Source organism: Jatropha curcas, chromosome 3 (genome assembly GCF_041381405.1).
Source record: "Jatropha curcas cultivar XTBG-Jc1 chromosome 3, XTBG_Jcur_1.0, whole genome shotgun sequence".
Lineage (NCBI taxonomy): Eukaryota > Viridiplantae > Streptophyta > Magnoliopsida > Malpighiales > Euphorbiaceae > Jatropha > Jatropha curcas.
The window spans coordinates 25,948,800-25,964,855 of record NC_143153.1 but is presented as its reverse complement, the minus strand read 5'-3'; the positions used below and the strand labels follow the sequence as shown (position 1 = coordinate 25,964,855).

General features: G+C 34.2%; 2 protein-coding genes across 2 annotated transcripts; both read left to right on the top strand.

The window, feature by feature from the left end:
- Positions 1–1,664: 1,664 nt before the first annotated feature.
- Positions 1,665–4,308, top strand: LOC105636544 (Tetratricopeptide repeat (TPR)-like superfamily protein). The gene has a single exon (XM_012219842.3). It carries the CDS (start codon positions 1,740–1,742, stop codon positions 4,287–4,289), a length of 2,550 nt encoding a protein of 849 aa, XP_012075232.1. The 5' UTR covers positions 1,665–1,739; the 3' UTR covers positions 4,290–4,308.
- A 743-nt stretch (positions 4,309–5,051) lies between these two features.
- LOC105636545 (GTP-binding protein-like protein) lies at positions 5,052–14,196 on the top strand. The gene is made up of 10 exons (XM_089719118.1): positions 5,052–5,210; positions 5,645–5,698; positions 6,550–6,723; positions 7,090–7,161; positions 7,442–7,501; positions 10,832–10,941; positions 11,784–12,083; positions 12,909–13,100; positions 13,626–13,677; positions 13,771–14,196. Exons 1-10 carry the CDS (start codon positions 5,169–5,171, stop codon positions 13,819–13,821), a joined length of 1,107 nt encoding a protein of 368 aa, XP_089575244.1. The 5' UTR covers positions 5,052–5,168; the 3' UTR covers positions 13,822–14,196.
- Positions 14,197–16,056: the final 1,860 nt, after the last annotated feature.

Below are 16,056 nucleotides of genomic sequence, written 5' to 3'. Positions count from 1 at the left end.
TAGTGGTATAGAAAGTTACAGCTAGAGGAGGTGGTGGTGGCGGAGGAAGGTGGTATCGGTGATGGTGCTTCGGGTTTTTGTAATGGATAAGTGTGAAATGAGGTGGTGGAGGGGGAGATGGAGATGGTGGCAGAGGTGTTGTTGGGGTTAGAGGTGGAGGCTATGGACATGGAAGAGACATTTCATCAAACAGGTTATAGGCATGGAAATTAATGGCAAATGACAATTCTTATTACGCAAAGAAGAATGTAGAACGGATGAGAGCAATAGCTTGGATGGCACAGAGAAGAAGCCCAAAGCAATTAACCATATTCATTAACGAAGGCAAAGCTCGTTGTTAGCATCTCCACCCGATCTTCCTTCCCCTCCAAGTTAATTGATTTTATTTTCAATTTTCCTACACATATATCTTAATGTCCGCATCTCTACGATATTCATTTAATGGATATATTGTTGGGCATTAAGCAATAACATTCATGCTCATATAACATTGCAAGTTTCACTATCATTTTATATATTAATTGATCTAATTTTAGAAGTTTGAATATTTAATAGAATAATTTTTATAAATTGAACTGTTCAATATACCAACGTAAAAATTAAGGGTATCACAAGATTTTTTACATAAAGTACAGATGTGAATTTATGCATTTAACCGATAATATTTTATATTTAATTTAACCATTAGTTTAAGGTGTTCAAATAAATACAATTTGTAAAGCATTATTTTTAAATTTTAATGATCAAATATTTAATTTAACAACTAAATATTCTTGACTTTCTAATCAGCACATGCTGATAACTAATTATTATAATTATTGAATCAAATAGTAAACACATCTCTAGGTTAGTTTTGTTTTGATTTGAGATTTAAAATGGTTAGAGATAATTTTGTCATGTGCTACACTATTTAATATTTATAGATGTAGTTGCTGAACCGAGTTCATATTAAACCTGAACAGAATCTAAGGTCTAAAGTGGTGAGTTGGAAGGATTTGAATGCTTATGTTCAAATTTAGTTTTGTGAAGATCTCAAATCCACTCGGTTTGACCCAAAATTTTATTAAAATGGGTATAAAAAATAAAAAAAAATGCTAATTTTTATATTTTAAACTAGACTGTTACAGTTAGTTTTCTACATGCCATGTTATATGCATAATATTTTAAAAATTACATATTTGATACCACGTAGTATTTAAAAGGTAAAATTACATTTTTTTACCTACATTTTAGTATAATTAACTATATTTAAAAAATTACGCTATTATATCCTTGTAGTTTGTCTCTGTTAAATAAAATTGTCTTTCCGTCCATTACTTGAGATTTAAGTTGTTAAATGCTAGTAAAATTACAAGATTAACCTTATTTTACATATGAACTAATTAAAAGTGAAAAAATTATATTTTTACTTATGTTTTGACATAATTATCTACTTTGTCATCGTAGTTTAATAATTACATTATTTTATCCCTGCAGTTTGGATCCGTTAACGACTTAAATTTCAAATAATGGACGGAAAGATAATTTCGTTTAACGAAGATAAATTATAAGAATAGAATAGTGTAATTTTCAAAATGTAAAGATAAAATAGTTAATTATGGTAAAATACAGGGATAAAATCATATTTTTCCCTATTTAAAATTCAGTATTCTACAAAATATTACTCCTCAATATAGTTAAACTATGGTTGGTTCTTCTTTTGAAACTTCAACTTAAAATAATCATGCATTATTTATAGAATGAGAAACCACTGTCCATTAATGCACCACCTAAGGCAATACCGCAGGTTTTCTCATCAAGAAAGCTTCAATTTATCAACCTTACAATTTCCTTTTATTCAATCAATAAACCAATGTTTTATATTCCATAAACTCAGCACCAAAAGGCGTCAATTAGCCGATCTCTTACAATCACTCGCACAAAACAATCCCATACTACACCACAAACAAATCCATGCCCAAATCATTGTATTAGGCTTAGAATCTGATACTTTTTTAAACAATCTCCTCGTAAATGTGTATGCTAAGTCTGGCTTTTTATGTCATGCACGCAGCTTGTTTGATAAAATGCCAGAGAAAAACTTAATTTCTTGGTCTTCAATGGTTTCTATGTATTCCAAACATGGTTTCCACGAAGAAGCTTTTTTAATGTTTTTGGGTTTCAAAAGATATTGCGATGACAGTCCAAATGGACATATTTTAGCTAGTGTTATACGTGCTTCTGGAGAACTTGACGGTCGAAGTGGTGGTTGTTTAGGTAAACAAATACATGGTTTTGTTGTTAAGGGTGGCTTTTATCAAGATGTTTATGTGGGTACCTCTTTGGTTGATTTGTACGTGAAAAATGGTCAAATTGACGAAGCAAGAATTGTCTTTGACGGGTTGTTGGTGAAAAATGCGGTTACTTGGACAACAATTATGACAGGTTATGTTAAAAGTGGGAGGAGTGAGATTTCACTAGAATTGTTTAATCAAATGAAGGAAATTGATTTTGTTCCGGATAGATACGTATTGTCTAGTGTTTTAAGTGCATGTTCTACACTCGAGTTTTTTGCAGGAGGCGAGCAAATTCATGCTCATGTATTGAGGAAGGGAATAGAAATGGATGTTTCAGTAGTTAATGCGCTTATTGATTTTTATGTCAAGTGTGGTAAAGTACAAACTGCTAGGAAACTGTTTGATAGAATGGTGCATAGAAACGAAATTTCATGGACTACAATGACTGCTGGATATATGCAAAATTCTTTGGATAGGGAAGCGGTGAAATTGTTCATTGAAATGACCAGATTGGGTGAGATGCCAGATGGATTTGCATGCACTAGCATTCTCACATCATGTGGTTCACTTGACTCTCTAGAACTGGGAAGACAAGTTCATGCTTATAGTATCAAGGCAAATCTTCAGTTTGATATTTTTCTGAAAAATGGTTTGATTGATATGTATGCAAAATGTGGTGCATTGAATGATGCGAGAAGGGTTTTTGATGTTATGACTAATCATAATGTGGTCTCCTATAATGCATTGATTGAAGGATACTCAAGCAGCAACAAGCTGTTTGAAGCAATGAATCTTTTCCATGACATGAGGCTTAAGATGCTCCCACCAAGCCTTTTGACATTTGTTAGCCTTCTTGGTGTATCAGCTGCACTATCAGCCTTGGAACTAAGCAAGCAAATTCATGCATTCATCATCAAGTTTGGTCTCTGTCTGGAAATATTTATTGGGAGTGCCTTAATAGATGTTTATTCAAAGTGCTTGTGTCTTAGGGATGCTAGACTTATATTTGATGAGATGACTGAGAAAGATATTGTAGTGTGGAACGCAATGCTTTTTGGCTACACGCAACAGTTGGAAAATGAAGAGGCTCTCAAACTTTACTCTGAACTACAATTATCAGAAAAAAAGCCGAATGGTTTCACTTTTGCTGCCCTTGTAACTGCAGCTAGTAACTTAGCAAGCCTCCAAATAGGCCACCAATTCCATACCCAAATCATACAGATGGGTCTAAATTTTGATCCATTTATCACAAATTCCCTTGTAAACATGTACTCAAAATGTGGAAACTTTGAAGATGCTCGTAAGGCATTTGGTTCCACAAGTTCGAGAGATGTTGTCTGCTGGAATTCCCTTATCTTGATGTATGCACATCATGGAGAAGCCAAAGAAGCTCTTCAAATGTTTAAAAAAATTATTGAGAAGGGAATAAAGCCTAATTATGTGACATTTCTGGGTGTGCTCTCAGCTTGTAATCATGCAGGCCTTATTGAAGACGGACTGCATTACTTTGAGTCAATGCCTAAGTTTGATGTGGAACCAGGAAGCGATCATTATGCTTGTGTGGTTTCTCTTTTAGGCCGTGCTGGTAAGTTATATGAAGCAAAAGAGTTAATCGAAAAAATGCCAATAAAACCAGCAGCTGCGGTGTGGAGGAGCTTGCTTAGTGCTTGTAGAATTTCTGGAAACATCGAAATTGGGAAATATGCAGCAGAGAAGGCAATTTCCATTGATTCAACAGATACTGGTTCATATACTTTACTGTCAAATATTTTAGCATCTAAAGGAATGTGGGTGGATGCTAAACAGGTAAGGGAGAGAATGGATGTTATTGGGGTACTGAAAGAACCTGGATATAGTTGGATAGAAGTGAACAAAAAAATTCATGTATTTATTGCAAGAGATAGAAATCATTGTGACACAGAGCTCATTTTTGCAGTTCTGAATTATTTGATTCTGCAAATTAAAGAGGTTGGTTATGTGCCTCTTAATAACTTATCTTTGTTGAATGATTGAAGAGAAACTTTTATGGTCACAGATTTTTGTAGTGCCACGTATAGCCATAGTTCCATCAAAAAAAAAAAAAAAAAAAAACCCTGTATAGCCATAGTAAGACAATTCTGTAAGGCCTAGAGTTCAATCTGTAAAAAACTACTTGGCAAGAGGTTATACCCAAAAAGCTAATTAAAGGACTCCTCATTATATCCGGTTCTAAAAAATTTGGAACCGGAACCGAACCGAAAATTAACAGTTTCGATTACGGTTTGGAACCGAACGGTTCTGGTTCCTCAATGGTTCCAAAATCGATGGTTCCAGCTAGTTCTCCGGCCGGTTTTTCGACGGTTCTGGCCGGTTTTTGACCGGTTCTGGCCGGTTTTGGACGGTTCCAGCCGGTTTCCGATGGAACTAGAACTATCGGTTCTGAATGAAACTGGAACCACCGGTTCACGGTTCCAAAACTTGTGGAACCGAAACTGGTTCCGGTTCCCACCTGTTTCGGTTTCGGTTCGGACCGGTTCTGGTTTTCACTGGTTCCAGTTCTGGTTCCCACCGGTTCAGAACCGATGGTTCTGATTTCGAAAACCGGATTTTGGTCACTCCTACTCCTCAAAAATTTAAAAAAAAAAAAAAACAATAAAATAAAAAAAGAAAAAGAAAAAGCATCACAATGGACATGCCCTGAGCTGAAGTCTATTATTGGTCAGGCCCAAATCTGAATGAGTTGAAGCTGATTCGGCCCAATCCGGGACTGATAAGGGCCTTCAGACTGGGTATAAAAGCCCTCCATTTTTGTTCTGGTACTTTCTGCTTCTTCCTCAAACTCTGTCGCAGAAACTGCACCTATTCACGGCGATTTACTACAGGCCATTACGAAATTGCTTCTAAGCTTCAAACATGGCGACTGTGATGCAGAAAATCAAGGATATCGAAGATGAGGTAATTAATGTCGCTTGATTTCTCAGTACTCTCCCAGTTTGTCCCATTCAATATTGTAGTGTCTTAATATTTGTTTCGTAAGACGATAGAGAAACGAAACTAAATCGAAGTTGTGTTTGTTTTTTTCCTTTCTTTTGAAAAGTTTGTTTGGCTTTGATTTGGGTTGGAAACCCCAAAGATTGTTATTGTTTGTCTTATTATTATGCATATTTCATGCTAGGAAAACGTTGTTGAAGAAAATTAGAAAGATTTATAAAAGTATTCATTTTTAATATATATATATATATATATATATATATATATATATATATATATATATATATATATATATATATATATATATATTGTTGATGGAGATGATTTTTCAATTGGTTGTGGTTATATTGAATATTAATGTAACATTTGCCCCTTTTTTTTCAATGTGAATTGTGCAGATGGCAAGGACTCAAAAGAACAAGGCTACAGCCCATCATCTGGGCTTGCTTAAGGTACCTACTGTTATCAATTTTTGATATCTATTTATAGTTGCATTCTTTTCAATAAAAGAGGAGAGAAATTACGTAAACAAATATGTAAACCACATACTTATGTGAATTCATGATTCTGGAATCTTGTGGTTCACTCTTGGACATGACCTATTGATGTTGTGTGCTTGGATGTTAATGCTTTAAAAGATCAAAGCATACTGTGTCTAGTAAAAACACAAGTATTGCACTAGAACTTAACAAATGCATTTCCCGCACACCTGGCATCCTGCAAGAGGTGGCCCCCTTAATATGGAACAAGCTACAGATTGAGCTGTGTGAAAGCCAATGCTCATTAGTGCATCATCTTTTTTAGTTAAGGACTGTTAGAATCTACAAATAAAGATTCTAAGGATGGTTGAGATAAAGTGAAATCAAAGACTGTTTTAGCACTAGAGATTCTAAGGATCAACAACTCTTAGGATATGGGAAGACTAGGTTTGGAAATGTCGATTGCAATTGTATGGAGCTTAAAACTGCTACAGTTGCAATAGGAAAACTGAACTTGTATCTATTTCATTGAACATATTTGCAAATGATTATTAACATGTTTCTTCTACGAAGATTTTATTCGGTGCCTAACTTAGAATTAGATGAAACAATGTACGTGGATTGCAATTATCTGGAGTGTAAAACTGCTAGGTTGCAATAGGAAAACTGACATCATATCTAGTGGTGGCAATGGTAGAAGTATTCCAGGTGGCAAAGTGCTTATTATACTTTTTTTTCTGCACTTACTAATAAATACTGTATTATCCTGTCCACATGAAGAACACTGATAAGGCTGTCCTATGTCATTGCTCGTTTTGTGCTAGGCTAAACTTGCAAAACTACGTAGAGAACTCCTTGAGCCTTCATCAAAAGGAGGTGGTCCAGCTGGTCAAGGTTTTGATGTTACTAAAAGTGGAGATGCCAGAGTTGGCCTAGTGGGGTTTCCTTCAGTTGGGAAATCTACATTGCTAAACAAATTAACAGGAACATTTTCAGAGGTATGGGATGGCTATTTGTGACCATATAAGTTTCTTCGTTGTTAATAATATTCATAAAATATAAGCAAGACACATACTGCATATTATGCGTTTCTTTTTTTGAATTACATATGATGAAGAGTATCCTATAAGTCAGTTATTCTATAAAGTAAAACCTCTCTCCCCATCTTTATATTGGAACCAAAATGTTTGACACTGTCGTCATAGGCTTGCCAGGAGCTGGAAAGTTGGGACAAACACAATGTTTTTTTGTGTGTGTTAACAATTCCGCACTTGATACATGCTTTGTTATTTTATGGTGTGAAACATTTTATCATTCTGCTTAATTTTATCAAAATGCCTTATTATGATCTTTGTGGCTTACAGGTTGCTTCCTATGAGTTTACCACCTTGACTTGCATCCCAGGCGTTATCATGTATAGAGGTGCTAAAATTCAGGTATTACAGTATACTTAGATGTCTTCATCTTTATGGGTTTGACTTCCAGCTACAGTTATTCATCAGAAAGCTATCATTACAGCATTCTGATCAACAATTGATCTTATGCCTCAATTTCCTATTTAGTTTCTAGGTAGAGTAAATATCATGTCGTCGCACTGGTTGTATATAAATATTGACATTACATTTTCCTGCTGATTGATTTATTCATTTTTTTCTTTGCATAGGTTTTCCTTTAAAGGAAAAAAAAAACACAATTCTTATTGTTTCATTTATGCAGTTGTTAGATCTTCCTGGTATCATTGAGGGTGCTAAGGATGGGAAGGGGCGAGGAAGGCAGGTAAAACATTATTTTGCAGCTGGCTGCTGCCTGCTGTTATTATTCAGTTTAACATTTAATTTTCTGAGACTTTTTCTGTTCTTGACAATGCATGAGTCAATCCAGAATGCTGATATTTGATTAATTACCTCTGTCTAAAAAAGGAAATAAGCATTATGGCTAGTGATAACTTGTGTTTATAAGAGCTGAGTAGATTAGGTTGAAGATATTTAAGGTATATATCAGATGTTCTTGATCCTTGTTTACTTGTTTTTTTAGGCCATCCAATTCTAAAGTTACTACTTGAATATAGCATTAACTCTGACTGAACAGTCATTGGATGGTTGGTAAGAGGGTTACTAAGAGTTATTAGATAACTGTTCGGGTGTGTAATATAAGGTGCAGTGGTGTTTGTTTTTGTATGATACAGCTGATGATATTAGATATTTAAACATAGTTAAGTCTTTTCATTCTCTTGATCTTGTTGCCAACAGTTTATCTGTATGAGAAAGAAAATTTGTTAACTTAGTTTGCCTTGTAATGTTTGTTGCACGTGTTACTAAGAACTTTGATATTGACATTGTTGCATATAGAACTGAAACTTGACAAGCCCACACATCAAGATTACTAGCCCTTGTTTAAAAAAGCTGAAAGGGGAGAGAAAGGGAGGGGATAGAATATGGGGGGAAGAATATTGGAGTGGAGAAAATTACTTTCAGTTCAATTGTTTGTAAAGAGAGAGAAAGTGAGAGGAATATAATTATTCAAAGAATAAAATGATATCTATGTCCTTTTGCTTCTTAAAAATGATGCCGGCCTGGGCGGTTTGCTCTCTCTTTCTCTCTCTTTTCTTTTTTCCAAAGTGATGCAGGAGCATCCAAGACTAATTAAGAAGTTTTCTTTTAGTTTCCTTCTTTATTTAGGGTTCTTAATTAAATTAAAGAATGTTAATCGGGAAATAATTTTCAGTTTCCTTCTTTACTTAGGATTTATCTAAATAGGAATAATATTCAATCTAGGAGTATTAGCTAATTAGGAATACTTTTCAATATATAATTAGGATTTGTCCTAACTAATATAAATGGGACAGCAACAATTAGTTTTAGAATTGTTTTTTATCTATGAATTCAGAATTTTAATTCTAAAGGTTTCTTTGAGACCGATATTTTATTTTGTTCCAACCAAAATCATCCTGTTCCAGCCCTAATTGTTGAGAGTTAATTTGCCTCAAATTCTTCCCTTGCGTTAAGTGGTATTGGAGCACAAAAGATCCTAAATTGCTTCAGGATTTTTTTTCTTGTTATGTTCTGAACCATGTTTGGTAGAAGTAGAGATCGAAGCATAGGTAATCAGTCCTGACAAACAGAGATGGCTGAGATATTGCGAATGATTGAGGATTTGACCTGGGCTGTACAAGTCTTACAGCGTTAGGAATGGAGATTCCAGAAGGCAACCACAAACAACTCAAGGTTCAAGAGGATCTTGAGATTGATGAAGTCAAGGATGTAAACCCTTTTTATGAAGCTAGACCAGCAAATCGAGCGGCACGAAGTGGATTGGAAGAGTTGTCACTACAGGCCCTTGATTTGAATGGTGAAGGGATGAAGATTTAAGTAGTTGATCTTCATGTAAAGTTACATGCAGCAGATTATTTAGATTGGGGAATAACAACATTGTTGGATGTTGATGACCCTAAGGAGAGTGAAAAGGAGAAAGAAGTTTCATATTTTGATGATCAAAATAGTGAAGGCAGCAATAAGGACCTTATGGAACCAATCTATGATGAGCATGATGATGAAGAAGAGCAAGAAATTGACCTAGTTTCTACCCAAGGAGAAAATAATGTCATTCTGCTGGTTCTTATTACCCCTAAAATAGAAGAACAAAAAGATTGGAACATTGAAGGTGGAAAAACGAAGGAAGATTTTTATTCTTCACAAAAGTATTTGCTTGTGGATGTTGATAGCATATAACTGCCAAAAGCAAGATTGTTTGAAGCAAGTAGTCCATGAAGTTGAAATACATCTTCAAGCAAGAAGGCTAGTGCAAACACGAAAAATTCTTTTTGTTCAACCAGCTTTGCTTGCTCAGAAAAATGATGGATTATTTGAATGGCTAGTGATGTTGGTTGCCCTTGCAAAAGCCTTAAGCACGTGGTATTCTAAGGAGAAGTTTACACAAATTGATCCTATTCTCATGGCTGAAATATCTAAGCTTTTCTCGCGGAAGACGGGTTCTTTTCAAATCCGAGGAGAATGATGATGCAGGAGCATCCAAGACTAATTAAGAAGTCTTCTTTTAGTTTCCTTCTTTATTTAGGATTCTTAATTAAATTAAAGAATGTTAATTAATCAGGAAATAATTTCAGTTTCCTTCTTTACTTGGGATTTAGCTAAGTAGGAATATTATTCATCTAGGAGTATTAGCTAATTAGGAATACTTTTCAATATAGAATTGGGATTGTCCTAACTAATATACATAGGACAGCAACAATTAGTTTTAGGATTTGTCCTAACTAATATAAACAGAAACCGATATGTTATTTTGTTCCAACCAAAATCATCCTATTCTAGCCCAAATTGTAGAGTTAATCATCCTATTCTGCGTTACAAAGAATGTGTAGATGTACCTGTTAATGAGTGGAGTACTCACAAATCATAGCCTGTGTGTGAAGTTCTTTTTAAATGACTGAAACAGCTGGTATAGTGTTTAAGAAACATCGCAGCAAGACGAAGACTGAACCTTAAGAATTTTAGAGAAAAGAAAAAGAATGAGTTCGACTAGATACTCTTTCTATTTCAGTTCTAGTTTGCTTACCAGAAAACTCTCATTCAGCATATGAGAAGCAACACTCTAGAAAAGAAACGTGGTAAATTTTACTTGAACCCTGGCATGACAGACTGGCTAAAAAACTTAACTCCCTGACACGTGGAGTGGATTCAATCCTAGGAATTTCATTGCCTTGATGCGGCAACTCTCTATGTAGCGTTAAATGTTAATGAATAACCAAAGTTTAAGTTTAAGTTTGCATCCTAACCTCAATCAAAAAATTTATGGTAAATCATCTTACATCAAGTCTGCTCCATGAATCTTTTATTCTCCATTATGTGTTTGAAAAATTGTAGCTTTACGAGTTTTCATACACTTGCCATTTATTTAAAGAAAAAATTGATAACAAAGTATAAATGTAGGATATAACTACTGATGAATATAGCATGTCATGATTCCTGATTCACCTCAGATACAAAGTTCCTTGGTGGTTATGTCAATTTAGATGTTAATATATGTGCATTCTTCTTATGCCTTTCATTTGAGATCAGCATATTATGGACTGATGACATTGCAATTCAGGTTATCAGTACTGCTAGGACATGCAATTGTATCTTAATTGTTCTTGATGCAATAAAGCCAATAACTCATAAGCGTTTGATAGAGAAAGAGCTTGAGGGATTTGGCATAAGGTAATAATGGTAGAACCGTGCATTCCATGATTCTTTCATATAATTTATCTGCCTCTTTAGGTACTGTTTCTCTTTTACTTAAATGCCTCACTGTTGGTGCTACTGTAATCATATGAAATGTTGCTATATTTTTTTTTCTTTTTCCTTCATCATGAATTTGAAAGTAGTTTGAATAGCATATACCGGACATATTCATTCCTCTTAAATCATGTATTTATAGGACATATTCATTCCATGATTCTTTCATATAATTTATCTGCCTCTTTAGGTACTGTTTCACTTTTACTTAAATGCCTCGCTGTTGGTGCTACTGTAATCATACGAAATGTTGCTATATTTTTTTTTTCTTTTCCCTTCATCATGAATTTGAAAGTAGTTTGAATAGCATATACAGGACATATTCATTCCTCTTAAATCATGTATTTATGGCAAGAGAGAATAAAAAAAATAATGGAGTTCCTCAGAACATAATAATTCATTGTAGGCATTACTTTTAAGCAAAGCATTGAACAAGCAGCAATTTTGCAAATTGTATTAAATGGTAACAATGTTCTAAAAAGCATTAAAAAGGTATTTTAGGCGCTTGGGTGGGAAAGATGTCAAGCTCAAGGTTATTATAGAATCATATGTGGAAATTGGAAGTTAAAGAGTTCAGTTGACAGTACGAGCAGTGATCCATGATTTATGGATGACCTAAGATAAATGCAACAACTCCCACGTTGGATTCCTCATTAGTTTATTTATTTTATAAATATCCACATGAAACTGAGAATTATTCCAGTCTCCTGATAATTAATTGTTTTATCTATTCTCTTAATTCTTTTTTTGTCTTCTGAAAACAGATTAAACAAGGAACCACCTAATCTGACATTTAGGAAGAAGGACAAAGGTGGAATTAATTTCACCTCAACAGTTGCCAACACACACCTTGATCTTGACACTGTGAAGGCAATATGTAGTGAATACAGAATTCACAATGCTGATATTACATTGAGGTATGATGCAACTGCTGATGACCTTATAGATGTCATTGAGGGCAGTAGGATATATATACCCTGCATCTACGTAATAAACAAGATCGATCAGATTACCCTTGAAGAGCTGGAGATTTTGGACAAACTTCCTCACTACTGTCCAATCAGGTATTTTTTTTTTATAAAGGATTTTTGTATTTATATTATTTTCAAACTTTGTTGTTGCTACTTTTTACTATTATTTTGCATCCAAGGAAAAAGCATCCTATGGATATTTATTGAGATATAGGCAGGAAGCTAGGCATTACTGTCCTTGATATTATCTTGATACATGAAACTGTAATCTTGTAATAACTTTCTCCGTCAACTGTTGCATGGTTTAGTTGATTGGTTTATTAATTATTGCTCTCCTCTTCGTGATTAAATGCATCCAAAATATTAGTTTTACCTGTTATATATTACTTCAGAGTGTATCATTTTAGTAATGGATGGCCCCATCTTTTTTATTTGCCCTGAAATTTTCCACATTGGACCTCCTCACTCCTCACCATGTCCTCACTCCTCTTGCCCCATGACTTGTGACCTGGAGCTTATGGGTTTGAGCCACAAAAACATTCTCTCTGCAAAAGTAGGGAGAAGGTTGCGTATCTCAATCTTCCCCAAAGCTCACAAATGTGTGATGCTTCGTACGCCGATTGACCCTTCTTTTGAACTTCCTCACTCATACTTCCCCATCTTCTTTAGTTCTTATACTGGAAGTAATTCTTTTAATTTGGACTAGTATCTTATGGTATATTATATTCCTCTACTTAATTTTTTTTGACTTCGTATCCTGCATTTCCACATCTGTCTCTGATTTTTTTTTCCCTCCTAGCATTAAAGGACCTAGTGCTGCTAGTTTTGCATAATTTGTTTTGGTGTACAAGGGCAATATTTTACATGCCATCTCTTTATCATTTGTTTCTTAGCTAATTTCTTCTGGCTATTCTACAGTGCCCACCTGGAATGGAACCTTGATGGTTTGTTGGAGAAGATATGGGAATATCTAGATTTGACTCGCATATACACAAAGCCAAAAGGAATGAATCCAGACTATGAAGATCCTGTGATTCTATCATCTAAAAGGCGGACAGTTGAGGATTTCTGCAACCAAATTCATAAAGATATGTTGAAACAGTTTAAGTAGTGAGTATCTAATAAATTGCTGTTATTTCTTACACATCTGGTCATTGGGATATGCAAAGTAATTGACTGTTGGCAATTAGACACATTTTTGCAAGTGTATATAGTAATGACCAACTCTTACAAGTACTAGACATATCTCGTGCACTTCTTGAGGATCATCTTGAACATTTGAGATAAGGACTGAGTGTGGGTGAATGCTAGTTGGCATGGCCCACATTGAGGAAACAATTGGAATATCTGATATCATGGAGAGCTTTAGGCAGTGCAATTTGAAATTTATTTTATTATAGATGTCAAATGACCCTTTTCTAATTGGATTGCATGTTCTATCCAGTTCATTATGGTAAAATTTGTTTGTAAGTAGGGGTTTGAGTAGTCAACAGTTTTTTCATTATGACAGTAAGAGATGCTGGCTCATGTTCTAGCTGAACTGTGAACTTGTCATTTTTTTATTCTTCTCTTGGTTTCTTTCACCAATGCTTATTATTTGCCTTAATGAATACTAATGTTTGGCATATGATACAGTGCCCTAGTATGGGGATCAAGCGTGAAACACAAGCCCCAGAGGGTTGGCAAGGTTCTTTCCGAAACTGATGCAGCATAACTTTTTTCTTTTTGTCTTTGTAATTTGCTTCTTACAAGATTTATGCTTTATATTTTTATGTCTTAGGAACATGAACTTGAGGATGAAGATGTTGTGCAAATTATTAAAAAGGTGTGATAAATTTGACTCAGATTTACAGTCCTCCACTGAATTCTACGGTTGCTAGTAGCTGATATGTGAGTGAGAGTACATCCAATTTTCTGCACTACTAAAGCAATCAGTTGGAAGAGAAGCTCACTTTCGAGCTTAATAGCAATATGGCTTGATTTGTAATTTAAGTTATTTTGTGATCAAGCACTTTTATGTTATTACGTACTGACATAATTTAGATTGAACAAAGAATTAATTTCATAATCTTAGGAGAAATTGAGAGCAATAGATCGAACTCCAAGCACGCTATATTTAAAAGAGCGAGCTGGAATATCTATGGAGCTTATGATAATTTGTCTTTGTTAATCTCTCTCTTGTGAAGAAAAAGATGTTCTTCAGTCAGTTCAGGTGAGTATATCAATAAATTTGATATATTGATAGGTGAATTAATATTAATAGCAACTACAAATATATTGATTTATACACATATATTAACCATACTAATATATTAATGTGAATGTCAATTCATGATTCGGGAAAAGTGTGCAGCGTTTGAGGTGTTTTTATTTTAATCATATTGTTATTATAGTGGAGCCTTACCTCCCTAAAACCACTGTTTGTGATTCCGCGCTTCGTCGTATGGGTATTTGTGAATTATTTGAATATTTATTTTTATTGAATTATGTTGTTATGTTGAAAAATAATTGGAAGTATTTTGAGTAAGTTAATTTTAAAGTTATAATTATCTATATCTATTAATTAAAAACACTCAATAAAAATAAAAAAATTTTAAAGTTATAATTATCTATATATTTTTTCATTTAAAAAATTTATATATTTATTAATTATAAATTAATTAAAAAAATTATACCCAATCAGGTGCAATAAATTGTGTGCGAATACTTTTATATATTATTTTAATTTTAATAATTATTTAGTACATTGAAATCAAGAATAAAAATTATTGAAAGGGTTAAAATATCAGGAATTAATAATAATTAATCTTTATATATTAACTTTGGTTAATTAAATCATCTGCATAGTTTAAAATTTCAATCAATAAACATGAATTGATGAAAATACATACCTCAAAAATAAAGATAATAGATAAATGAAATTAATTAGAAAGGTCATTTGAGTAAAAATCCGGCAGAGATAGATTGATATAAATTTTTGAAAAAGAGAGAGTTAAAAATTTTCAAAGGTCTAGTAAGTTATAATTGTCCACATATATTTATTAAAAAAATAATGAAAATTGTTTAGAGTTTAGATTTTTTTTAATCTATTTATGCCGTAATTTTAGTTTAGAGCTAGAGAGTAACAAAGTACAGTTGCGAGTGAATTAATTACGAACTTGAAAGAAAAAAAATGTCAAGAGAGAAAACTCTCTGCCGTGAGAACCCCAATGATAGCCCATCCGAGACAGATCGAATAACGAAAAAGGTGAAGCATAGAGAATAGGGAGAGGAACAATTGTATGATGTACCCATTACTGAAACAAAAAAGGAAGGGAGCAATCCTTCCGTGATAAAGTGTTGCAGGGAATGGATGATGAAATGGAAGAAGATCCTTTTAATGATGCTAACTTTGTCTTCTCTCCGGAAGATATCAACATCGACAAATCAGGGACCATTCCAGAGCTGATAATTTCACAGGAGTTACAAAATAATCTGGTGAAAAAATGGTCTAGAGCGGTGGTTGTCCACCTATAGGGAAGGAAAATAGGCTATAAAGCTATGTGTTCCAAGATCCAGAATTTGTGGCAACCTAATGGCCATCAAGTTTTGGATTTGGGTACTTCCTTCTTCCTTGTCAAATTTGATAGAGAATCAGATTTTCAAAAGGCAGTTTTGAATGGACCATGGACTGTAGCAGGCAACCACCTTGTTGTTCAACCATGGAGTCCTAGCTTCGATATCCAGAAGTCTACAGTGGTTTGGATTAGGTTACCTGGCTCACCCCTTCACTTGTATCATAAGTCATTGCTTAGGCTCATCGGTAATGTCGTCGGTAGAGTAATACGGGTTGATGATAATATGGAAGATATGCCAAGAGGTAAATTCACGAGAATAGCTGTGTTAGTGAACTTGAACTCCCCACTTGTGTCTAGATTTCGTATCAATGGTAGACTTCAGTTAGTAGAATACAAAAGTATTCCCGAGGTCTGCTATGACTGTGGGAGAGATGGTCACCGAAACAACAATTGTCCACACAAAGAAAATATGGGGAAGCATAAGGAGGAAGCGATGCAGAATCCTAAAC